At 43.9% G+C, this 24,829-nt stretch overlaps 3 protein-coding genes and 1 long non-coding RNA gene across 15 annotated transcripts in view; 2 read left to right on the top strand and 2 right to left on the bottom strand.

The window, feature by feature from the left end:
- Positions 1-1,042: 1,042 nt before the first annotated feature.
- On the top strand, positions 1,043-5,872 carry ybx1 (Y box binding protein 1). Of its 2 annotated transcripts, none has more exons than XM_035644650.2 (8): positions 1,043-1,324; positions 3,195-3,258; positions 3,502-3,535; positions 3,625-3,714; positions 3,855-4,136; positions 4,501-4,598; positions 4,943-5,229; positions 5,530-5,872. In XM_035644650.2, exons 1-7 carry the CDS (start codon positions 1,210-1,212, stop codon positions 5,181-5,183), a joined length of 924 nt encoding a protein of 307 aa, XP_035500543.1. In that variant the 5' UTR covers positions 1,043-1,209; the 3' UTR covers positions 5,184-5,229; positions 5,530-5,872. The 2 variants fall into 2 exon arrangements, with proteins under 2 accessions (XP_035500543.1, XP_035500544.1); XM_035644651.2 differs by having other exon boundaries at positions 1,044-1,324; positions 4,501-4,586.
- On the bottom strand, positions 5,871-18,970 carry arhgef16 (Rho guanine nucleotide exchange factor (GEF) 16). Of its 2 annotated transcripts, none has more exons than XM_035644648.2 (15): positions 18,733-18,970; positions 17,465-18,111; positions 16,728-16,779; positions 15,639-15,802; positions 15,192-15,248; positions 13,411-13,571; positions 12,017-12,169; positions 11,791-11,920; positions 10,387-10,461; positions 10,150-10,242; positions 9,856-10,007; positions 8,516-8,704; positions 8,067-8,137; positions 7,051-7,152; positions 5,871-6,951 (listed from the first exon to the last, which is right to left on the bottom strand). In XM_035644648.2, exons 2-15 carry the CDS (start codon positions 18,035-18,037, stop codon positions 6,812-6,814), a joined length of 2,112 nt encoding a protein of 703 aa, XP_035500541.2. In that variant the 5' UTR covers positions 18,038-18,111; positions 18,733-18,970; the 3' UTR covers positions 5,871-6,811. The 2 variants fall into 2 exon arrangements, with proteins under 2 accessions (XP_035500541.2, XP_035500542.2); XM_035644649.2 differs by having other exon boundaries at positions 18,810-18,969.
- A 966-nt stretch (positions 18,971-19,936) lies between these two features.
- The window catches only part of espn (espin), a 38,134-nt gene continuing 33,241 nt past the window's right edge, over positions 19,937-24,829 (bottom strand). For 4 of the 9 annotated variants that reach the window (XM_047331202.1, XM_047331207.1, XM_047331203.1 and 1 more), the window contains 3 exons: positions 24,095-24,174; positions 23,717-23,737; positions 19,937-22,143 (listed from right to left, as the gene is read on the bottom strand). In XM_047331202.1, coding sequence (XP_047187158.1) covers positions 21,996-22,143; positions 23,717-23,737; positions 24,095-24,174 — 249 coding nt within the window. In that variant the 3' untranslated portion in view covers positions 19,937-21,995. The remainder of the gene's footprint in view (positions 22,144-23,716; positions 23,738-24,094; positions 24,175-24,829) is intronic. The other 5 variants (XM_047331205.1, XM_047331208.1, XM_047331209.1 and 2 more) reach the window with 2 other exon arrangements.
- LOC124849892 overlaps positions 23,192-24,829 on the top strand; it is a 40,717-nt gene continuing 39,079 nt past the window's right edge. For both annotated transcript variants that reach the window (XR_007030507.1, XR_007030508.1), the window contains exon 1: positions 23,192-23,388. This is a non-coding gene — a long non-coding RNA (uncharacterized LOC124849892). The remainder of the gene's footprint in view (positions 23,389-24,829) is intronic.

Genomic DNA, 24,829 nt, shown 5'->3' with positions numbered 1-24,829 from the left:
ATTAACATGACAATGGGTGGGGGGGGGTGTGTGTGTGTGGGGGGGGGGGGTCCTCACTCAGTCCGGGGTTGTGTCTGCACTGTGCTAATGGAAGTGAAGTTTCTGAATTTGCTTATGGTATAACGACAGCATTTGACTAATTCATAATCCTGGACAATTTGAGTGTATTGTACCAGCATTCAGTGTCCTTATTTGATCTTTTGTATATAAATAAATATATAATATATATATATAAAAAAAAAATCTACAATTGAATGCTGGGTAATTTCAGGATACAGTCAAATATCATGCTTGGTGTAGAAAACTGTGAAGGAACAGTGTAGTTGATGTTCCCCGTGGGTGCCGTGTCCTAAGATGACCTTTATCTAAAACTGTCAGTTATTGATCGGGGGCCAATAATATATAACAATTTAATGACAATGAATAAATAAATCACAGATTTCTTCTGTTCACAGTGAACTCATTGTTGTCTGAGTTGTTTCAGTAGACTATATGCTGACTTTGGAGTGTCTGGGCTGGTGAGAACTTAATGTTCTGTGCTGCTCATCACAGTGAGCCCTCTTCCCAAAGGTTCCACGGCATGGTGGTACTGTGTGATTCTCAACGGGCAAATGTCAAGAGGTCAAATGAAGTGACCACCTGCTTTCCCTTGACATTAAAAACATGAAAAGAAAATATCTCAAAAGTCCTTCAGTGTCTTTTGGGACGACTTGACGACGCCATGTCATATGTGGCACATAACAATTATGGTAATCATATTTTGGTGCACTATGTTAAAATCCATCAAAAGACTCTCATAACGCAGACAAGCAGACACTCCGTTCCAACAGTGTCACGGTTATCTGTCTGGCTTTGACATCAGCGAGGGGCGGTGGAAGTGAACAGGTACATTCTCCCAAAGCCAATCATCTTTGGCCATTGCGTCTATCAAAGGAAATTGGCAGTTGGCTTAACCAATAGGACGGCCTTTTGGCTTCCGTCAACTCTCCCAGCCAATCGGAAGAGTCGTTGGGCGGGCCCCCGGCCGAGAACATTGCTCGGCATAGTTACACACTCTGCCCAGTTCGATCGGCAACGGGAGCGGAAGGAGGACAGCAGAGAGCCCCAAGGCAGTAGCCCCCACCACCGCCGGCCCAGGTTACCATCTAGCACCGGGAAACATAGCAGAGAGCCACCGCCGGCAGAAGCCATTACCAACCTGTAGTGACCATGAGCAGCGAGGCCGAGACACAACAACCGCCGCAGCCTGCTGCCGACGAGGAGAGCCCGGAGAGCCCATCCAGCCCGGCAGCAGCAGCTTCCGCGGGGGATAAGAAGGTCATCGGTAAGACTAGGGGAAATTAGCCAGTTAGCTAACGTGGCTGGGACCCCGCAGATGCGTTAATGCGGCGCTTGTCAACCCAAACAAGCTGCTCGTCGGCTCTTTAACCGCGGGATACTAACGACAATCCGACATAATGCTTCAACTAGCATAGCATGATGGAAATTAACAAAGGGCCGAGTGAACGTTGATTTATTAAAACCGCTCAACGTTCTGCCGCTTAATTCCGGTATCATGCGGGGTGTCTGTAAAGTTCAATCCTAATGACGATTCTAGGGTATTATCTCAAGTACAATACATGTATTTCCCTCCGCTGTCAACCATCGGAACATTAGTCGTAAAATGTCAGTTGGACGGCGGGTCGGATCATCCGTGCTAGCTTCGCCCCCTAACCACCGCATGGTAACGCGTCTAATATCAGTTGTAAATTACCAACAGCGCGTCGTGGGGGTGAATTTTGCCTTCGTATGAGAGCACGTGATTGTTTAATAAACTAAATAAAAAGTGCTGCAATTTATTAGTCCGCAATCACTCATGTCCGTCGGCCTCCTGACGTCCAGTATCCACCGCGGATTCCCATGTTGCCGGTCGGCCGTCACATGGACGACCGATGTACATGATATCCCAACTGTCCGCGGGGGACCGTGTGTGAACGTCCGCGCGAGTGTCGGCATCGAACCAACGTGTTGGCTGTCAGGCGGCGGGGGTTGACGCGGAGACGTTACAATTATTGTGCAGTTCCGACGGCGAAGCGCACATCGCGATCGAACCAACTTATTTCACGGCGCTCAATAAAACCGGCGACCGCTGCCGTCGAGTGCAAGCTAACGCTAGCTACCGGCCGTCCCTTTGTTCACACGACAGAGCCTGGTCCCACCGTGCTGTGGTTTTCTTTAAAGTAGCCGAAATACACCGGCAGTTCGGTCCAGGGCGGTTGGCTCAACTATCACGACCCAACCGGTTCCATAAACATCCAAACGTTCCCGTCATTTGTCGTCGATTTAGGCTCGACTGAAGGGCTGTCGTTGTGGCCTAGCTACGTTAAGCGGCGACCGTAGCTCGGCGGCTAACCAACCCGCGTTAGCCTAGCCGGCTAACGTTAGCTATTTACACGGCTGAAGGGGCCACTCAAAATGTCCGCCGTCGATTCCGCGGATTTCTTACGCAATGTGGGTGTTTGTTTGAGGGAGGACATTTACACCAAAGACACCTTTGGTTTTTATTCTCGCGCACCCTCCGACCACAGTGAGTGTTTATATGACGTGTTTCGGTCATTTCCGCCTGCTGGCTCTAATCCAGCCACATGGTGGGGACCCAGTTAGCTATGCTAACAGGGCAGCTGAGCTCGCTGCCTGCTAGCGCATCCGGGCGGGCGCGACTCAACCACGTGTGAGCGGCGCGGCTTAAAATGGGGCAGTAGGTCTGTGGGAGGTGAACTTTGGAGTGCTGTCCGCGACCACAGCGCTGCCGTGTCATTGCACAACCACGTTGCGACTCCGCCAGACGGGCACCGACAGTGCTACACGGCGTCGTTGGATCCACACGAGAAGCGCTTTAGTCGTCGCCGGCTTACAGTCGCGCTCGTGCGTCACACCAGGTGCAGCTGGCACAGCGCACTCCCAACTATAGGCATCTATAAAAAGGGCGACAGTTGGGAGTTAAATATATCTTCCACATTATGTGGCCGTGGGTAGTTTGTCATCATCTGTTGTTATTCGATTCCTCAACTGTCTGTCGTCAGCAGATGGCTCGTGGAGCTCTCATAGAGGCTGTTCATTTACACACAGCATCCCATCTTCAGTGTTCACGTCGGCAAATGACTCGGACGGTGAACCTCCTCAATAATTCACGGTTTATTGTTTCTCTTTTGCAGCAACAAAAGTCTTGGGTACAGTCAAGTGGTTCAATGTCAGGAATGGATATGGTTTCATCAATAGGTAAGTGGACCCCGTGATATCATCTGAGAGTGAAGGGAGGAACATTCCCAATCCTATTATGGCTTTGATTTGCTTACAAAGCTAACCAGACGATTTGTCTGCCGGTCTCCACACTGTTGTTAATCCTTAAACCTTTTGCTTCAGTGTTTTTGGTCCCGTGTAAAGATGCATCATTGCATTCTGGGGGCAGCTGGATACTGCCAACGAGATGTAACCAAGTGTGGTTTTTCCTCTTTTGTTTAGGAATGATACAAAAGAGGACGTTTTTGTACACCAGGTAAGTTGTAGGTAGTTTCATTTTCTTTCTTTTCTTGTATTTCAAAAAAATATTGTCAAATCTCACAGCTGAACTCTTATTGTTTACAGACAGCCATCAAAAAGAACAACCCACGGAAATACCTTCGCAGTGTTGGAGATGGAGAAACTGTGGAGTTTGATGTAGTTGAGGGAGAGAAGGTAAACTTTGCTCTGTTGACTCGGTGCCAAGTTCTAATTTTAATTTGCAGTTTCTAAAAAATGCACCCTATGAATTGTTATTGTAGATCATTAATTTGAGTAGATACATTTCTTAAATAAAAAAATCCTGCTGTGCACAGGGAGCAGAAGCAGCAAATGTCACCGGCCCAGGAGGCGTTGCAGTCCAGGGGAGCAAGTATGCCGCTGACAGGAACCGCTACAGGCGCTATCCCCGAAGGAGGGGCCCTCCCCGTAATGGAGAATATCCAGAGAACTACCAGAGTGACGGAGAGGGTGAGCCTCCCAGCGGAGGTCGTGACAAAGGCAGCAGAGAAGGGGGAGAGAGTGCCCCTGAAGGAGACTCGCAGCCGCCGCAACGCAGACCCGCTTACCCTGGCAGACGGCGCTACCCACCATACTTTGTAGGTAGACGCTACGGCCGCCGGCCCCCATATACCAACGCACCACGTGGAGAGATGTCTGAGGTATGCCGTCACAGGGCTACTGTCCTGAAACAGGCACCCAGCTATCCCGTAAAAAACTCGGGACCCTTATGTGTTGATGTCATACTCGACTCGAAACACTCTCCTCTCTAATACTCACGTGGTTGTGAACAATCAATATTGGTGTATCGGGGGTCTGGCCAAAATCTTGCAAACACACTCAAATAGGCCACACTGGCCAGTTCCATTATGACTGACGACTCCACAATGTTCTAGAGTCTGTTTGCCTATGTACTCTAGAAAAAGCTGCGTGTCAATTGCTGTTTGGTGTGTTTGCTTTCAGGGAGGTGAGGGTGATGAGAACCAGGGCGGGCCAGACCAGGGCAACAAACCAGCGAGGCAGAACTACTACAGAGGCTTCAGACCAAGGTTCACACCAAGGTTTGAATGTGGGCTTCATTGACGCAGTGCTGCGATAATGGGAGAGTTAAGACATTGGCTTATCTGGACCCAATTCTCAAGTCCATCAAATGAAATGTATCTTCTCAGTAGATCATTTGAATAATAATAAATGCCACCTGTTTGGGGCAAAGAAGCTCTCCCTTTATTGCAGTGTAACCTCAAATTGCGGCTGTGCATCCAAATTTGACTGACATACATTTTTGTCTTGCACACAAAAAAATTGTACCTTGTCTCGATGGATTGTATATTCTTTGCATGACACCTCCACCTCTTGTCACTGCTTATTTCATGTTTGATGTTCGGTTCTCTTTTATTCACATCAGGGGTCCACCCCGTCCCAGACCGGTGCGGGACGGCGAGGAGGACAAGGAGAATCGGGGAGAAGAAGGTGGTCAAGACCAACAGCCCCGTCAGCGTCGCTACCGCCGCAACTTCAACTACCGCCGCAGACGCCAACAGACTGATGGCAAACCCGGCCCGGAGACCAAGGAGGCCAAGACAGGAGGTGACCCACCTGCAGAGAAAACGTCCGCTCCCGAGGCCCAGCAGGGTGGGGCTGAGTAGAGAGCAAACTGCCCACCGGCACCTACCATCTTTTACCATCGTCCGGGTGAGTCCACAGCCTCTTAAAGACTGATCTGTATCTTTAGCTGCTCAAAGATTCTGATTTACATTCTACGTCTCGGGCCGACAGTAAAAAAAATTTTTTAGACTGCCTACCTTGTCATTTGTACTGTCATTTTGCTTGGGAAATGGATGAGGTAATGCAGTGGATTGATAAAGCAGTGTGACATTCTATATGATTAGTATCTGGTAATTCTGCACATTTTCAAGCAGCTCATTACATGGCAAGCTAAATGACAATTCATCCTACATATAAACTAATTTGCAAATGTTTCTTCTTTTGCAGTTTTTTTGTCAACAAGAAACATCAAAAAAGATCTGAGCAATAAAGATTTGACTTGACGAACGTCACAAGCTTGCACCACGCATTTGACCAGATTACCACCGATTGCCTGCAGAATCTATGCAGACTTGTTTTTTTTCCATTATTTTTATGTGACAGCTACAAAAAGTTTTGGGGAAACAGCAAATGTTTTTCTAAATCTGTCCTAAGTTTTTACACCAAATGGTTTTTAAAGAAAAAAATGGAATTTGATATCTGGTCAGTTTGACATTTTTAAATAACTTTTTATGTATTCAAACATTTTAACAAAATGCAAGCTCAAATAAAAGTCCAGAAACCAGGAAAACTGTCTCCAGTGGTGATTTTATTTATTTTCTTATCATTTATACAGGCTCTGTTTAATGGCACAAACTGTAGCGAGTTGACGTTTAAATCAAGAGTTGAGGGTTTTTTCATTTATTTTAGCCCAAGAAGCTCTCATGTTGCTGTTAATGTTGTTTAATCAACTAGATGTGACAATGGAACAGTCGTCTATCATTAAACAAATGTTAGCAAATGTTCACCAAAACTTTGGTAACAAAGAAACGCAGACAATATCTTTAATTGACAAAGACATGTAACCATTGTTTAGCGCTACCTGACCCCAAGTTCCAAGTAAGGATCAGGTGACGAGACTGCTGAAAGCAAAGTGTGGGAAACAGACACATGATTTGTAGCATGCCACTTCTCATACTATACTGTATGCTGACAGAATAAAAAATTGTACCTCCTAGATTAGAAATAAAACTGTAGGCTGCATCAGAGGCTAGTTATTCACTACAGCCAGTAAGAAAACATTTACAACTGCACCAACAGGGACAACTGTGTGGTGCTGCACAACTTGTGAAATGTCCTCTGTTGGCCGATGAGTCCTGCCACTGCAAGATATACTGGCTGCAGTAAGAGGGTAGGTGAACAAAAACACCTCAATGAAAATGTTTCTGGTGTAATTTCTCTGGATGGTCTAACAGCAACATGAAAAATGGACGCTGGCTGGACTCAAACCCAAACCACTTCATGGTCCAGTTGTACACATACCACTGGAGCACCAGGCCGGGATTAATGGCCACTTTAAGCTTTATACATCCTAGAAAATGGATTTCAGTCTGTTGGTAAAGGAATTCTGGACCACAGCTACAGAAATTTATCATATTCCTGTGTCCAATGTAATTCATCAGCAATGCAGTCTTGACAAACAAGACAAGCATCACGCCATCCTGATGTGCACGTACGGTCAACGAGCCGGTCAGACGTTTGTCTCTTTGCGCAGGCGCTTCATACGCTGCACGTTGTTCTCCATGGCAGTCGGGTTGGTGATCTCTGTGGCACAGCTGGTAGGAAACCAGCCTCTCTCTCCGTCTCGCATTCTCTCCCCATAGCACATGGCTAGGAAGAGCAGACAAGTTAGTTTAAAGGGACACTGACCGAGCCCCGAGGGTCCAACTTTTCAAATTGTTTTACAGGCAGTGACAACCGGGTCCTCACCTTCCTCTGTCTGCAGGACGATGACGAGCTCAGCCTGCCGCAGCCCCAGGTCATCTGGCTCCCTCGGCATGTAGGCTTTGGTGGCCTCGTACTGTGGTCGACCTTAAACACATTCACATAATGCTATGAAGTGAATAAAACCAATTTTTTGGTTCATTTTACTGGATTTTTACGTTTCAGTTTTCAATACTTCTTCCTGTTTTTACTGTAAAAACACATCCTGTGCCACACTGCTGAACTCTAAAGCCCATGCCATTACTTCCTGGGATGAGTCATTTTCCCTAGAAAGACACACCCCTTGATAACAAATATGAAAACAGAGGCACACATTCTCTTAGCAAGAGCCATTTCACAAACAGCCATTGTGAGTTTTGCCAGCGTGATGGTAGATGTGCATTCAGATGAAAAAGATCACTGCTTCAATTGAAACATACCGTGTGATTTCGTCTTATTTGGCCCGTAGAGAAATTAGACAGAGGGCTGGGATCTGAATTATTGCTCCATTTGTAATGTCTTGAAGCTAGTGCTGTGTGAGGTGTTCAGACCTCTTAGCAGTTGTTGGGAGATTTCATATTTAATAGAACTTCCATTTTTGCTAATGTTCAATAATCTATCATCACAAAGTGAAAACATTTGTACTTTGTATTAACCTGGACCTTTTTCTTATTCAAATTTAAAAGTTGATTGAAAATTTTAGGCTCATTTTTTATCATCGTTTATCATCAAAAATGGGAGCAGCATTGCAGGTGTGGGAATAAGTCTGCATGTTAAATAGTTGCAGACTCGTTTGAAATGGAAACTGAATGTGAACCATCTGTTTTCTGCTCAACTGCATTTCCCAACCGAAGGCTTCCACAAATTAAACATAGACACATGAAAAGGTAAGAGGACAGACATGTCATAAGTTGGCACTTTTAAATATTACACCTAACATGACAAAAAAGGGCCACTGTTATAATGTTTCGTGTACTTCAAATAATGATATACTTCTTTGCAGATACAGCGCGTTGACTTACCTTCTGTACAGATGAAGTCACCTGCCTTCTTCTGCTCCATCAGAGCAACTATCCAGCGAGCACGGTCCACCCTTGGCAACCGAGACAGAAAAAAGAAGCGGTGAACACGACGCCCCACGCAGCTTAGTCCACTGTACATGTGAGGACAAGCAAAGGTGTTTCATGTGAATGAACCAATGCATTGGAGCTGTTTAGGCTGGTATTCAGACTTCTGTCAGCAGAGGGAGTCAGACACAAGCTGTCAGCCACCCTTTCTAGGTCATTCAATGGGAATAGAGGACAGAGGTTTCCCAGAGACCACCTTCAATTTATTTAGGCATAAACCAAAATGTGACAGCAACACAGAAGTATCGTATACTCAAATCTTGTGTTTTCAAAAAATAAATTCCCACTTGAAAGACCCAAACTGAACAGAGCAGGTGGCCGATGGAAGGTGTGCGCATCAGTACCTGGACTCGGCCATCAGCGAGATGTGCTCCGATCTCCCCTCGTTGTTCTTGCTCATCAGCAGTTTGAAAGAAAGATGGTGATGAGAGCTGTTCTTTGCAGGCGGAGACATCCGCCCCTCGACTTCCTCCCCGACCTCCACCTCCACATTCTCCAGAGTGGCGTAGTCCATCACCACAAAGCTCTCCTCACTGGATGTACAAACACTTTTTACTGATTTATTTCAATTTTGAGCTTTTCAACCGGACAAATTGTATCATGCTGCTGCAACATGCAGCAACATTCACAGAAGAAAACAACAACTTTAAAAGACAATTTTTGCAAGTCATAGTGTCGCATAGTGCCGTGTTTTTGTATCCAACACATGACTATCAGCTAATAGCATTTGCTACATATCATCGGCTAAAGAACGGGTCACAGTGTCATCTTCGCAGCCCTCAAAATCCCTCCAGTGTTGTGGCTCGGTCTTTCCTCTGAGCACACATTGTTTGGTTCCCCCCTTAACTCAAAACAGAGACGCCGTAGTCAGTCGAGCTGACATGTCGAATGCAAGATTGAAGAATCTCAAGTATGCACGCACCACATCCTTACTCTCTCCGTCCCCTTCCCCTCCTGTCTCGTTCCTCATGTTCCCTGCCGGCCAGCAGCTGGACCTACTTAAGAGTCCGCGGGAGTCGCCGGGAAAGAAACGGCAAAGTCCATGAAAATGCTCCTTAAGCTGGTTCTGTTTCTGAAGTTTGTCTCATTTAGCCCCTGGTTCTAACAAGGTTACTCGTCTTCTCCGCCAAGCAGGTCATGTGTATGGTACGGTTCGTTCGTAAGCAGGATAACTTAAAAAGTTACGGACAGATTTGCATGAAAGTTTTTTTTATCAAAGATGAATCTCAGCCATGGTAACTGGTGATTCAAATTTGGGATCCATACAGGGATCCAGGAATTGTTTATTTGGGAAAGAGAAACAGCATATACTGTATGTGGGGCATTGCTCAGCCTTGGCGGAGGTCTGCGCTCTCTGAGTTCTCTTGTTCTAAAATGAAAGTGGTTTCTTTTTTTTCTAGTGAAAGAAGCCGTAAGGCTAGAAAGTCACAAAACACTATGACCATTAAACACTAACAAGAAACATGAATAGCACACTTCCTGCCCTGGTTTCCTTGTTTCTAATGTACTCACCATTATATTACAGGAGGCTAAAGGCATCTTAAGTGATCCTATTAGATTGTGTCTCAATGTCTGAATACGTTGACGCCGTACCATACGGGAATACTACAACCCCTTTTCAAAGAAATATCATTTTACAAATTGAAGGGATTAATCGTTCATAACCAACTCTCGGCCCACTGACCTCTTCTTCTTGGTAATGATCAGTACGTCGTTGAAGAGGAACAGGTAGTAGCTCCTGTTGCTGAAAGCCCTCCAGATGCTGAGCTCCTCGGTGCAGACGGCCAGCTCGCCACGCTTCTTCAGCCACCGCGACGACGACACCAGGGGAAATGGCTGTGGGGACGCAAGATTTTTCATGGAAGCAAACTGGGCCAAGTTGTTGTCTTCTGCAGCAGATCATATCTATAAACGCAGCCAACATTTGATCAAATATGTCAAGGGTGTCTTTTTTCCAGAAACGTGTTTCGGCTCTTACCTTGATTTTACCAAAATCCATCTGTTTCTGGATGGTGTACATCTGCTCCGTCCTCTCCATCCGCAATGCTCCGTCGTTGCAGCTCTTGACCAACTGTTGAGCGAGCCATCGCAACAATGACAATTAATGATGATCATGTCCTTCAACAACAAATCAACAACCAAGTCTGCTTTACTGTGGCCACTTCAGAAGGAGTGGAGATACAGCACACAGCCGAGCCGTTCTGAGAATCTCTACCTTGCTGATGGCATGCAGTGACCAAACGGCAGCAAAGTACTCTGCTGTCTTGTCGGGAGTTTTCTGGCAGATTGTCTACAAGGAGAAAACAAAGGCATGAAAGTTATTTACTTGTGGAGGCTCTAGCAGTGTATACAGTATATGCACATATACTGTAGATGCAAAGTTGTAGTTGTGCACATATACACAGAATGTGTCTCTATGATGTGACACTTACATAAGAAATAATGCTTTCTGATTTCAGTCGTTGCCTCTTAACACATTTTTTTAATAAAGATGAATACAGTTAAAGTATGAGAAGATAATGTGACAAAAGCATATTTCAATGAGACTGACGTAAAGGGGCGACCTTTATGAAATGTGAGCAGTCTATTAACTCATATACATTTGCCATGAACACAGGGGAGGGGGTCATCAGAGGATTTTAGGGTTCCTATAAAAAAATATAGCCTATTCATTAATGCCAATCCAAAAAACAAAAGAAAAGATACATGAATTAAACTTTTACATGCATCATAATAATTCATTTATTAATCTCCTCGGGAAAACGTTGTCGTTTTTCAAAACCTGAAGATACAGCCTGACTTAAATATTATTATTAATCAATTATTATTATTATATTATGGAATGTTAGGAATTAGCAAAAGAATCTAGAGAATATTGTGCTAAAAGTCTTCATAGAGACATCATCAAAACTGTGATGACGATGTTAAGTGAAACTCATTGTATGTAAAGCAAAAAGGACGGGAAACCTTAGTACACTTGTGGAGGAAGGGGTGAATTTGTATAAACTAGAATGGAAACTTCATGTTCAGCTTCATGGAGAGAGTTTTGTTCTTTTCTCGTCATAATAATTAACTGTCCAGCTTCTGGATCTTATAGTTACAGTCGTTTTGCAAAACGTTCTCCAGCTCGATGTTCTATTTAAACTTGAGAACCTGTTTGGGAGTTCTACCTTCAGAAACTGTTTCCTCTAAAGTCACATAGTGCTGCTGGAAGAAAAGATTTTACTACAAAGTGACTTCAAAAGTACCAACAATTGATGAGTAGATCGACATTAATTATGATATATCTAAAACGGAAAAGAAAGCTTTTCCTATTAGACCGCAAAGGGACAGGATTTGAAACTATGGGGCAGTTGAATTTGTACGTTTCACATTTGTCCATCACTTGTTTGTTGTAAAATGATATGATTTCTGAAGGGATTTCTTATGTGCCTTTGTGCTATCTTTTGTTACACAAGCTGTATTTGACTTTTTCTTCAACCAAAAGTATGGACAGGTAGGGATTGTTGTATTGTTTGTATGTGCCTTATTCGACAGGCATGGACCTGCTGGGAAAAAGGCGTTGCTTCACAATTAGGTTCGAAAGCTGTGCATGTAAGAGAGTAAAGGTTAAACTAACATCCAGCAACAGCGGCAGTCTGGTTACTCGCTGCATGGGTAGGATGAGGAAAGAGATCATGGGGAGGCCGCCGCATTCACTGCTCCCTTCAATTTGGTTCAGGGCCTCTTTGAACGCAGTGTTACTGGTCCTTGGAGACACAAAAGAAGGAGGGAAGTTTAGCCTGTCCCGCCGTGTGTTACTGCACAAACTCAACAGCATGTCACCGGTTTGCTCTGCTACTCACAGCAGCTTCTGCAGTGTCCTCTGCTGGAAGGTCTCATTGGAGCAGTAGACGATGTACGGCTCAAAGTGGTGGGCGCCGTGGTTCTGAACAATATCGCTAATGTCCCGGATCACTGGGTTGTCACAGTGGCGCCGCTCGAGGTCCTCGAAAAACCTGAAAAGGGACAGAGAGAGGGGGAGGTTTGTAAAAAAGAAAAAAAAGAAAAAAAGGAAAGGTGGTTGGTTTTCCTCCCCCAGACTAATTACTTGAGCAGGATACACACGGCGGTGTGAGGAGTATGTTAGGTATGACATTTCAGGACAGGATAATGGCACACTTGCACTATCAATATTCAGATGGATACATCACCGTTATGGAGTATTTCAAGTCAGTTATGACAATCTAAATAAACCAGAAGCTCTAGCTTTTTCCAAATCCATGATGGTCAGATAAACCTATTATATTAGTGTCTGTTTACATGTGTGTGTGTCCCTGTTGAGAATGTTGTTTGCAATGATGTTTGTGACTGTTGTATCGCAGGAGGAAATGGTTCTCCTGAAACAAAAGACCTCCTTCTCCATTCGCCTCAGTGGATTCTGAAAAATGTGAACTTCAGGACAATAGCTGAAAGCACGCAGGCCGATCATCTCAAGCTCCCAATATACTTAAACACTGAACTTATGTAAAATCTTATTTTTTACTATATCACGCCGGCCCAGGCGGTCCCTTCTGACTTGACTGGCCTGAATGACTTCCAGCCCCGCCCGTGCGAAGCGCCTTTTTAAGAAACAAGAGGAAAATGATACCTAAAAAAACAGCCCAACCCAGGAAACAAGTACAGGACACGCATTCAAAACACAGAGCTGTCGTACTACAAGCCTTTGAGTTTGACTGATCCTGTTTTACAACTGGAGGATCGGAGACAGACAAACACGTCCTCTCTCGCTGCGAGAAGTGGATCCGCTTTCATTCAAAATAACCAAGGCGGCGGTGTGCAACACGGGCTGCTCTCTCTCTCTGACACATTATCATCTAAAAGCCAGGAATACCTCTCAAGAGCCGCCAGGCAGCAGAACCCGTTTGGTTAGCATGTCTAAACACGTCGAGGGAGCCTACAGGATACTACAGACATGCTATCGGCAAATACTCTACCCTGAACTTTTGATCGACCCATTTTCCACTTGAGGTTGTGAAATCAGTGGGAATATAATGTATTTAACTACATGTAAAGAAAAAAACAACAACAACACTAAAGTGCAGTTCAATTTAAAGTACAGCAGATACTGTATGCAGATAAACCATCCGCCTAGTTCACAGCTTCACACACTAATGGCATAATCAGATCCTTTTCTTTTCTTTTCTTTTTTTACAACATCCCTCTCACACAAGTGAGACAGTGAGAACGCCGTGCCCACCGTTGGCTGACTTTTTGGATGACGGAGATGTTGGAGAAGAGGTGATGGTGCTCCGTGACCGTCATCGTTTTCCTCAGCGCTTCGCTCTCCTTGAAGTGGCGTACCAGGATGCCCAGGCTGTGCAGGTACGAATGCTCCGAGGTGATTATCTCAAAGATGGCCTGTGAACATGACCGCGGAGAAATGAGCGCACGCCGACAACATGTGCATTTATTTCAGTTTTAACCTTGAAAAACAACAAAGAAGGAAAAACTCACCCTGCTGAGTTCATAGTATGTCATCATGTCATGTGAGTTTTTCATACCTTTTTTCATGACCTAATATTCCATCCACTCTTTTTCCTCCCGTGTGATTTAGTGATTTCCTACATTACCCAGAATTCCCTTTGACAACATCCAGCAAAATGGCCCATCCTTTTTGCATTCCACTTCGGGTTTTGTGTTTGGTGGAAAGAGCAAAGCAGTAATAGAGTTCTGGTTCTTTCTTATTCTGCATCTTCACTGTCCTGTACGACAAATGTATCCTTTTATCCGTTGAATATTGGGACGATAATGACGGATCTGGGATTTAATATTGAGTGAAGTTTGATATTTACAATGTTAGACTCTCTACATAGAGCTGTGGTTTGCCAATGATACAAATGACAAAAACAGACCACCAGACAAGAAAATAGGTGCAGAAGTGGATGACACATCAGCAGTGGTTGATTTGTGGCAGCGTCCAAGGTACAGTGGTTCTTCCTGTATTACACTATAAACATTCTGTAATGACGGGTTAGTGCTGATTGTGGTCAAAGGGTGGTTTAAGTGACCAAAGGGCCAGATCATTTGTTTGTGCATGGTGAAACCGGTAGAGTTCCGCTCAGTCCGAACTAAAGAAGAGGGATTTTCCTTATATTACAGGGTGCCCAGGAGAAGAGCAGTATCTCCTAGCTAATCTTAGTTCCCCAACCCCAGAATTTTGCACAAATGCTTTCGTATGCCTAAAATGAAACTGCCATGGAGAGCTACAATTCTGGACCCAAATACGTTGACCCAAGCAGCAGCTCAGGGGCGGAGCTGAGTGTGATTACACTGGCAGGGTGTGGCTTTATTATAGTGCACACATGGGCGAAACCTTTGCTATTGACATATCTCCTGTTAGACTGCTCATGAACACGGGCGAAGGGGAAATCCACCCCCAGATAGTGTGACAATATATAGACGGCATCAGTCTGTCAAGGAACTTCCATTTCTGCTCAGTGCGTCCCTTCATTTCCGAGTAAAACTCGGAGTTTGAAAAGTTTGAACTTGTTTCCAAGAGCGTAAAGATTGTGACTCTCATTTCATTGGTTGCAAAAGTAAATGCTTTCCTACACTATATGGCTTACATTTTCTGACTTCATGGTGACGTCAAGATGATGGCATTCCTACCATTTGATCATAAATATGTTTTGTATCTATAATCTATTTAAACTATGCATCATTTTCTGACTTCTTGATGACGTAACTTATGATATGATATCACATATCACATTTCCGATCAAATTATCAGCTCCAAAAGTCAATGATCTGTAAATACCCTCCAAAGTAAAATTTTCATTCTAAAGAAAATCCATTTGTTGAATTATTTTAGCATGCATGCACGCGCGCACACACACATACACACACACGCGCGCACATGCACGCACGCACGCACGCACAGACACGCGCACTCACACGCGCACGCGCACACACACGCGCACGCACACACACACGCACACACGCACACACACACACACACACACACACACGCACGCTAACCTCTTGTCTCTTTCTCTCCTTAGCTGAGACCAGGGTCAGGATACTGGTGTCTTTCACCTTTACAGGAGACACAAAAGGAAAACAAAGATGTTAAAGATTTGTGTGAAAATGTTTTGAAAAGAAAATACTTGTCAGACAGGTTCAGTGGATGTTCTGACATCTACAGCAGACTCTTTCACACAAGGCCATGGACTATGGGAGCTTAAGCAGCAGCGTAAGACTGTAAGCTTTGATATTGCCGCCTTTTAAACAAAATAAAGGTGAAAGAGCAAGTAAGAACATCTTTTTAAGCCAGCACACTGGCTGTCAGAACACTATCAAAGCATGTGATGAATGGTTTATATAAAACTTGTTTAATCGTGACCATTGTTCATTCAAACGCCTTTGCAGAACCTCGGAGGCTGCACTTGATTCTGTTTACGCGGATGCTCACGCTTTGAGGTTTACCTGAGGTAGCTGGCTCCAGGTGAGTTGTGCTGGCCGGTAGTTCTTCACTATGATGGCCTGGTCCTCCACAGGTGGCTCCACCACCACAAAGTCATCCAGCATCTCATCCTGGTTGGTGGACTGCAGCCCTCGCTCACGGATCTCCTGGTAGAGTTGCGGTGTGGCTGTGGTTTCGCAGCGACATCATCAAACACCACTTTACTTCCTATCACTTCAGTCTCAGTGTGCGATGGTTTTGCAATTTGGATTCACATGACTTTTTTTCAGATCACATTATTCATTACATGCACAGTTTAAAGGATAAAAAATGTCATAAAATAGCTAAACTGACTGTCTAAATCTGTCAATTCATAATAATATGGGCGAATTTGAGAATTATACAAGGGAGGTGAGGATGCCTACTTCTAGAAAAAAGCTGACAGTGAATTAGTTTGAAATTGTTTTAGTGACAGAGTGATACAGAGACCATAAAGTTGGTGAATAGGTTTGATACTCTAAATGATACAGGTGCAAGATTTTTAATTGATGATTTCAATAAATTAATACATTTTTCTTGGATGATAACTCTCTTGCAGCTAACATTTTTGAGAGCAGTCCAAAACATTCCTTGTGGACCAAAAAAGCAGCAGAAAAGATTGTATTAATGTAATTTCAGTCAGGACCATTTTTGTCCTGCGAGCTATCAGCTCTATAAATGGACAGACAATTCCTCAGTCGACACTTCCCAAGTGTAATCACAACTGAAAAATACCATATAAAAACGAAGTGTGTCACAGGACAAAAACAACCACATTCAAGACTCGACAGACATTCAGCATGCCGGAGGGTTCAGAGAGAACGATTACCTGCTCAGTCCTCCCCTGTTGCCTTAAGGGATCTTTTCTGAACTATGGCATGGACATTATGGCATCCACATATCAAGCAAAGTTCGCCAGGGAACATAGTCAATGCTGAGAAATTCTACAACACATAATTCCTTTCAAATAAATTAAAAAAAACATCACCAGACGTCATTGTTATTTCCCAGCTATTTGTGGTTCTGCAGTTACATTTAGAGCCGTGGACAGAGTGACACACGGGTGAACATACCGTCTTTGAAGGATCCGCGTTGCTTGTGGTTCCTCTTTCGCCCCAGGGTTCGCTAGAGGGGAGACAGCAGCGCAGCCGGAGTTTATCACTGTGGAATACTTGTTGAACAGTCACATTCAGTTTTTCCTTCCTTCCTTTTTTTCTCTCCCAACAACATCTCATTCTCTCTTCAGCACTTCAGCACTGCTTCTTTCTTTCAATCCTTAAATGTGGGATTTGTTAAGGAATTATAATCTGGTAAAAAACCTATGAACTCTTACTCAACATTAGCACTGGTCTGGCAGATTGGAAACAGTTGCCTTCATCCCCATGACTAAAGGAGAATTCGACAGAGGTCACCGCAAAACACTATTGACTGTGAGACCACAAGAAAAAAACAAAACGCTCTCAGCTGGGCTCTGCTTTCATCTGAACAACATGCTGGCAGCGAAATCAACATCATTCTTTCGATTGGCCCGTTTGGCTCAAAATCAAAAAAAATGCTGCAAGACCAACATGATTTCTACATTAAGTAAAATTTAACTCAAATGTAGATTACTTCATTGCTGGAAAAGGACCCCTCATCATGGAATATTCACAGGCTAATATCCAACAGATAAATGGATACAAATGTCTCTATTCACCATATATTTAACTAGACAACTGTACATCAAATTCTATTCAAATTACTATGAGTCTGTGGTTAATGGACAGGGTGCAACGCTGCCCTTCGAGCCCCAACCCCTCGGCATATTCACCTTGCGTCCGGGGCTGCGAGCTGGCCCGGGACTGGGTGCTCTGTCCTCTCTGACAGGTTTCAGCAGGGTTTCAGCCCCTCGTCCCGACGCTATGGCATCAATATCCAGGCTGGTCACTGCTGCTCGGTACGACTTGTTCCTGCGGTTGCTCCTCAAAGAGAAACCATCTCCATCGCTGTCATAGTCCTCCCAGGACACGTCTGTCCCCTGGGTGGAGTGTCGGATCCGGGTCCCGCTGCTGGAGTGCTCCAGTCCCACTGGGAACGTAACCACGGTGGTGTGGTGGCGGTTTTTCGGACGGCTTCCCGTGGCTAAATTCTTGGGGATGAGCTGTTTGGTGCCGACCTTTAGTGCTGCGGGACTCTGGGTGCTCAAAACCACCTGCTGAGGCACCACGAGCCGGTTTACTTCATCTTTCTGGGGTGGGGATATTTCAAACTGGGGTGTGGAGGGGCTCTGTGACTGGCAGCAGTCGTCGCCCGGCTCAGATATGTGCAGCTCTGTGGAGAATTGGCTCTCCAGAATTAGAGGGGCCTGGTCGCCCAGGCAACTGGCTGACTGGCTGTGGGACATGGCGTCCTGGTGCGGCGGCGCGGCGGCGGCCCAGGTCTCCGGATCACTTCAAGCACCTACAACATTGGAGGAGTCTGAGGAGGAGAGAGAGACAACAGCCTTGACACAAATGAGCTCAAACTACAAACTAGCACCTTAAATGGAGACGAGGGGAAAAGGCAGGGCGACTACAGACGACCCTCAAATACCAGCAGTGACCTACAGTGGGGCTCCCACATCTCTTCCCACCGGAGAAGGGAGCCTGTCCCATGAGCCCACTCCCTGCTCACACGCTCAGCAGTCGGTTGTGTCAGTCCTCAAATTAATAAGAAGGGAGTCGACCCGCGACTCACCGCCCACTCCCACACTGCACTTACCCACGCACAAATTACATGAAGACCTGCCCCAACAAATCTGTGCACCCGTAAACTACAAGCCCCCCCAACTCTTAGTACCTGTCCTGTGCATAAGGTCAAGTGCAGAAACACAAGTACACTATGTAACCTGTAAAAAGATTATTCTTACAGTAACAATTCAAAACAGACAGTGGGGACTGTAAATGCAGATTTAGAACGTATTAACAAAACGGAAAAGCAAATTCCCAGGTTGTTGTTTTTTTTCTCTCCCCCTTTTCTTTCTGTTCAGTCTCTTGGCCGAAAGGCGGATTATAGGGACGGAGGGGAAAAAAGAAAAAGAAAAATGTCTGCCTCACTCACATTCCCACGACTCGCAATAACAGTAGCGCAGGTGACACGCAGTTCGGCCCGAGCTGTTGTTCCCCACCGGGCCTCACCTGCACTCGGTCGTGTCGCGGGGAGGCGAGGGGACTGTCCGGGGGCTTCGCTCCTCTCGCTCCTCTCACCCCTCCGCCTGCTCACACATTGTCCTCTCGCTCCCTCGCCCACTTCCGCCCCCGTCCGCAGGCTGCCTACGTCACCGCAGGTGAGCGTCGAATGGGAGCGCTGGTCGCAGGTGGAGGCGCGAGGCCTCAGGAAGCAACACAAGCGACTTTCTCCGCAGCAGCGCGCTGCGTTGTTCGGATCTAACAGGCAACATGTGACTGTGACTCAGGAGTTGTTGTGTTGTTTTTTCTTCTTCTTCCCCAATCCGGATTATCCACTCGTACCTTGAGCAAGCAAATGCATTTAAAACATGTGGATTTGACTCACACAGTTGTGACCTTGATTGAACACGTCGCCCAGCCCGTCTTGGATTCTGCGTCTAATTCTTTCATATGTCACGTCTAATTGTTCTATATATTTCAATTTTATTGTATTTTTTATTCCATTTTGTATTATTCTTATTATGTTGTATTCTATTCTTATTCAAACAGGTACTCATTCCGTCTTTGTGTTGCTGTAGTATTTCAATTTCCCTCATGGGGATCAATAAAGAATTCTCTTCTTTTGACTGTTTCTTTATGGAAAATGGCAACAGTGCTTTGGCGCCCCATAGTGGCCCCTTGGAGACATTGACCTACTGTTCCTATGCACGTAGGAATGATGATAGCATGTATTAACCTCCGCATGCAATTGCGAACATCAAACGTCAACATTCTTTACAAAATATATTTTTGGTTCGACATTTGTTATTACAAGGATGTAATGAAAGCAGTAATTATTCTGATATTTGATTCCCCTGCCGTTTTTTTTTAAAGCTGTGACTTGTGATTGTGCGTTCTTCCCGACACTGGAGATTTGAATCCAATTTGCACAGTTTTTTCGAATTGCTTAAAAATCTTCCTCTCTAACTCAATCCAGTAAAAACACAAGCCTCAAAATCACTGCAGGTCACTCAACCTCATCATAAAGCTAAACATTATTAAATCACCCCGGGTAGATTTATTCATAAGCTTCAGATTTGTTGTGGATTTTATTGATCACATGTTTCTATTGGAGACAACACAAGCACATTCTGAACTTTGTTGATTAAAGATTTATTTTCTTTCTCTCATTTTTAACAGTCATTAACAAATATAATTACACATGGATTAGCCAACATCCTATTCAAGCAAGGCTGAGACATGTAATATAATGCAATATGAGGGTCACTATATACAGTGATTAAATATATATATTTATTGAAATGGCAATGACGCTTCATTTTCAATTTTAACATCATATGGCATCCGATGAGAAGGAATTTCCAAATGATTCTGTAACCAGGATCATTTCTTTCATGACACGTACATTCCGTTCCATACCCTACATTTGTAAACCTAGAGAATATTGTGTCACACTCAGGAGACATTCTTCATGACTGTGAGATTCATTTTCTCTGACATGTCAGTGCACAGTTTAACATTTTAAAATCCCCCAGATTGGTCAAAAATATTAATTTTCAGATTTTCAACATTTCCATATTCAACCCCATATTTATAAACCACTGCCCATAAAAGTGTGAATCCTGGGAATTCTCTGGAGCACGTGTGACTGAAATGGAGCTGTTCATAGACCACAGAAATTATGGATAAAAGATATTTAATAATCAACTTGGCATTTTTGTCAGTTCAGTCATGTTAAATTATTTGCCAGAAATGTCTAAAGTTTATTATGCAGTACATTGTATTATATTCATAATTTTTCATGATTATGTTTGACCAAAGACGTTGTGTTGAGTATTGAAACACACAAATGACAATATATTAGGAACAGTCCCATTCTGATGTTCCGGCTGTTCCTGGCAGAGTGCGCTCTGTAAGCAGATCTGCTCATCAAAGATTCATTCTCAAGGTTAGTGGGACAAAGGCCGGGACAGTGCACAGGACAAACTGATGCCTTTACTCTACATTTTGCAATATTGTGGTGTAAGATGCTGCTCTTTACATTTGCATTCATGTGTTTTTTATTTTCAATTTTGTTTTGAAAAAGCCATGTTCAATATAAACTAGGAGGATTTTACACCCACATACACGCACATACGGTGTCTTTGTTGTTTCTCTGAATATCCAGGGCCCTGGGGTCAAATATGCTTCATAATACATCACAACATGCTTGATACACATTATGCAACGCATGCACACAACATTTCACATTCATGATCACAATAGCTTCACATTTGGGTCACATATAGAAAAAATGAAATTGGACCCTTGCATCTTTTTCTCCAGTGAAAATTAATAAAATTTGATTTGCACAACTACATAATCTTTTGTACATTATTTAAAATAGGTTATACAGTATATGAATATTCCAAATCCACAGAGGGGTGACAACAAGCTTATCTAGAGAAACAGATTCGTTTGAGCAGTGTTAGGATTACAACTCTGGCTGTAAAATGATGCAGTTCAGAAAATGCGTCTATAAGCTTGATACAAAATCTAATGACTAAGTATATGACATGTCTACTTACATAACGTATTAGCTGCTTCCAGGTTTAATAAGCCTTTGATGAGTATGTCCATCACATATGTAAATGACAAACTTGTAATGGAGCTACAGTACCTGTCCATTCATTACTTAATGTTGAGTGGTGCTAAAAAAAGGAAAAAATATAAATGCAGGCTTTTTCCCCATGGCAAAAAACAATGCTCACAAGTAGCCTTTTTCAATCTATCATGCGCCTCTTAAATATTCTATTGAATGCAAAATAGCTTATATGGATTTGGAGAAAACCCAATTGAAAGAAACAACAGATAATCTTAATTTGATGCAGGACAGATGCATTTATAGCAAATGTCTTGAGCAGGAGAATCACTGCCAAGAGTTTGTGTCTGGTGGACATTCAGTGGGTGGCGGAGGGTCACGCCGCTGTGTTTCATCAAAGCTGAGCCCCAGAGCCCCTGTGGACAGCAGCTACAACAGCATGGTCCTGTGTTTCTGGAGGCTGCAGAGTGAGACAGGGTTTTCAGGAGACACTCTCTGTCCAGTGTACTGCGCAGGGTGGAGGCTCGGGGAAGGGGAGACATTCACCGAAGGCCTTGGGGTGAGCTTGTGAGGATGGGAATGTTGCAGTGCAGAGGTGGGGGTGAGGACCCAGTTCACTGTTTGGCTACATCCCCTTTCTTCAAGATAATCTGCCGCTGCCAGGGGGCCAGCTTGGTCTCGTCGTAGCCGAGGGTCCGCAGTCGCTCCAGCTCCGTCTTCTCCTCTACCTCCTTGGCCTTTTTGGCCTGCTCCTCTGCTTTTCTAGATGCGCCCACGAAGAAAGTATAAAAAACCAAAACAGTCATTAGAATTATACAGGAAACGTCCATAATCAATCTATTCCTCTTTCACATCATGTGTTCATATGCTTCTGTCCAAAGCAGTGTACACTTGAGGCACAGTCCAAGCCACAGTAGATTAGGGAGAAGCCTTTCGAGAACCTTTGAGTGCCTAAACATCCGGTTCAACTTCTCGTAAGACAATCGTACAGATCTCACACTAAAGTCGTTTGTACAATACAAAATAATATACACAAACACAAAACATTAGTGACAATAGAACTATAGAAAGTAAGTGGTTTGATTCATGAATGTATCTCATAAAGGAGAAGGACAAATGTATGTGGATGTGCATGAGGAGCATTGTTCATGTTGAATCAGGAGTAGGTCTTTTCTACAAAGTTGGAAACATATATTTTTGGCTTGAATATGTTTGTCTGTATTAGATTTCCTTTAATTAAAACTAGATGGCCTATCCCAAGCCATGGACAAGTTCACTGTATTCTGTGCAGTATTTGTCTGGTGAACTAGCATTACTTCAGGTTATAGCCTGTTTCTGCATTGATCTTCTTTTAAGTTCCTTTTCATGCAGATACTTTGACTTGTAATACCAGGAAAGAATAATTTCTTTAAGAATGACTCGTAGTAAATGAGTGGCCCAGTTAAATATTAAGTAATGCAATGTACAGACCACGAGAATCGACCAATCATACACCAATCTGTACTGTCCAGCAATCGGAGGAGAAAACAGCAACAACGACAAAAAAAGGAGCCCCCGAGTTGTTTTATTATTTTTCCTCTTCAGTTGAATCTTGATTCATTTATTCTCTTGTCTGTTATGAATTTACATCACCGTTTACATTGTTGGCTACTTTTATGACAAGCCTATATGTCATTAAAAAAAAAAGAGTCCAGCGGTTAAAAACACGTCATATCCAACGGCTCTGGTCTTATCCACGTCACCCTGAAACGAGGCCATGTGATTGGTCGCCCAGACCAGGTGGGAACAATTTGAAAACGACCAACTCACCTGCGTTGAAACAGCAGCAGCAGCAGCGGCGGTTGTCAAAGTTGTGGCCACTACACTGAACTTTGAGGATTAGCCACCAGAAGATAAAGGGAAACGTTGTGCTGCTCTCGTGTCAGTAGATATTAGACAACACTTCAATGTGCGGTGGTTTAATCCACAACGCGACCCGCTGCAGTGTGTTGGTGCTCAACACGTCAGGTGAGTGTGTGCTGGTCCTGCTAGCATGAATGTGCCAAGTAGAGCTAATGCCAGTTAGCTCAGCTTTGAGAGCAAACATACGAGGTATATTTGAGCGGTTGAGCGGCTTCCTTTATTTAAATGTTTTTATTTCCATGTGTTTATTCAGTAGCGTGAGCTCGTCAGTGACAGGGAGGGAACACCACCTAGCGGCGGTGGTCGTTACAACAACAAAGTGATTTAGCGGTGAAGCATGGGGACAGACACGGAGGGTTTTGACCACTAGATGGAATACTTGATCTTTGAGTCAGAGTCCTATCGATCTGGAATAAACGAGTGTTTGTCTTACCTTTTTTGTTCCCTGTCACATCAGGACAACGTAAACACAAGAAGAAAAGGTGTAAAAATATTGAACAGTAAACAGCAGTTGTTCCACAAGTTAATACAATTTAGAAATGGTTACACAATCATGCAATGTGCAAAAGCATCTTTCCAGGTTCACAAAGCATTTAATACAATACTGTGAAGACCAATGAAGTCACACCATTTTATAACAGAACGTCCAACAAATCGTCTAGAATGATAAAAAAAAAATCCAAAGCTTGGCACTGACTTATGCAAACGCAATGAGCATAATCTTCCCCTATGGACTCTATGGGCTATAATAAAACTGTCACAAGAAGAGATGAAACTCCGACACGCAGAGCAACACAGCTTCGTTACTCACCTCTCATCGTCCATTTTCTTCTTCATCAAGTCCCTCCTCCAGGCTGGCATCGATGACAGGCGAGCTGATTCCTCCTCCGCCTGTAGAGGGACAGAGGGGGGAGATAGATAGGGGCCCATACCGGTTGGTAAAGGATTGTAATAGTAAAAGCGGCCCTGCTATTCTGCTTTATATTACGTCATCCTCTAGAGAAGAGATCAGCTTCCAACAATGTTGAAGAGAAATTATAAGTGGAATTTTAAGCTGTCTTTCAAATCAAAATAATAGTTTTTCTATAGTGAGGGTAAGCATTTTAAACTATTTAAAGGCTAATATCTGATCCAAATAATCTTCAAATGCATTGCCTCAGTGCCCCTCCTTCTTGTGAAATACAGTCTTTATTGTTGTTTGCATCACCAGTCTAAATTGAAATGATAACATAACACACATGTTTACAAAATAACAAAAAACATAAGCCAACTGATGTTCAGTTCAATGACCAGTGTCCCACAGTGATGTATTGGACCAAAAAAACTGCACTGTAAAACAGTCCTTTTTTTTTCTTTTGGTGTTTCCAGGATTTTACACTCTTAACGTCATAAACCTGCTTACTGAAACTGGAGTTAATAGTAACTTCCAGGTGTTTGCAATACTACTAATAATTAATCTTGGTTGTGTCAAAGGCAGGATTGAGTAGTTTCACCATGCAGTGTCACAATTTACAGAGGCCTATGTAAATGTGAGCAAGCAGTTATG

The sequence above is a fragment of the Scophthalmus maximus genome, chromosome 3 (genome assembly GCF_022379125.1).
Source record: "Scophthalmus maximus strain ysfricsl-2021 chromosome 3, ASM2237912v1, whole genome shotgun sequence".
Lineage (NCBI taxonomy): Eukaryota > Metazoa > Chordata > Actinopteri > Pleuronectiformes > Scophthalmidae > Scophthalmus > Scophthalmus maximus.
The sequence above is the reverse complement of the archived record's forward strand: the minus strand, read 5'-3'. Positions and strand labels throughout refer to the sequence as shown.

Coding starts and splice junctions, on each gene's coding strand:
- arhgef16 (XM_035644648.2), bottom strand. CDS start 18,037: ATGTCCCACAGCCAGTCAGCCAGTTGCCTGGGCGACCAGGCCCCTCTA. Junction 11,921..12,016: donor AGGACACTGCAGAAGCTGCT/GTGAGTAGCAGA, acceptor TGTGTCTCCAAG/GACCAGTAACACTGCGTTCA. Junction 8,138..8,515: donor TCGCTGATGGCCGAGTCCAG/GTACTGATGCGC, acceptor TCGGTTGCCAAG/GGTGGACCGTGCTCGCTGGA.
- ybx1 (XM_035644650.2), top strand. CDS start 1,210: ATGAGCAGCGAGGCCGAGACACAACAACCGCCGCAGCCTGCTGCCGAC. Junction 3,536..3,624: donor AGGACGTTTTTGTACACCAG/GTAAGTTGTAGG, acceptor TATTGTTTACAG/ACAGCCATCAAAAAGAACAA. Junction 4,599..4,942: donor AGACCAAGGTTCACACCAAG/GTTTGAATGTGG, acceptor TATTCACATCAG/GGGTCCACCCCGTCCCAGAC.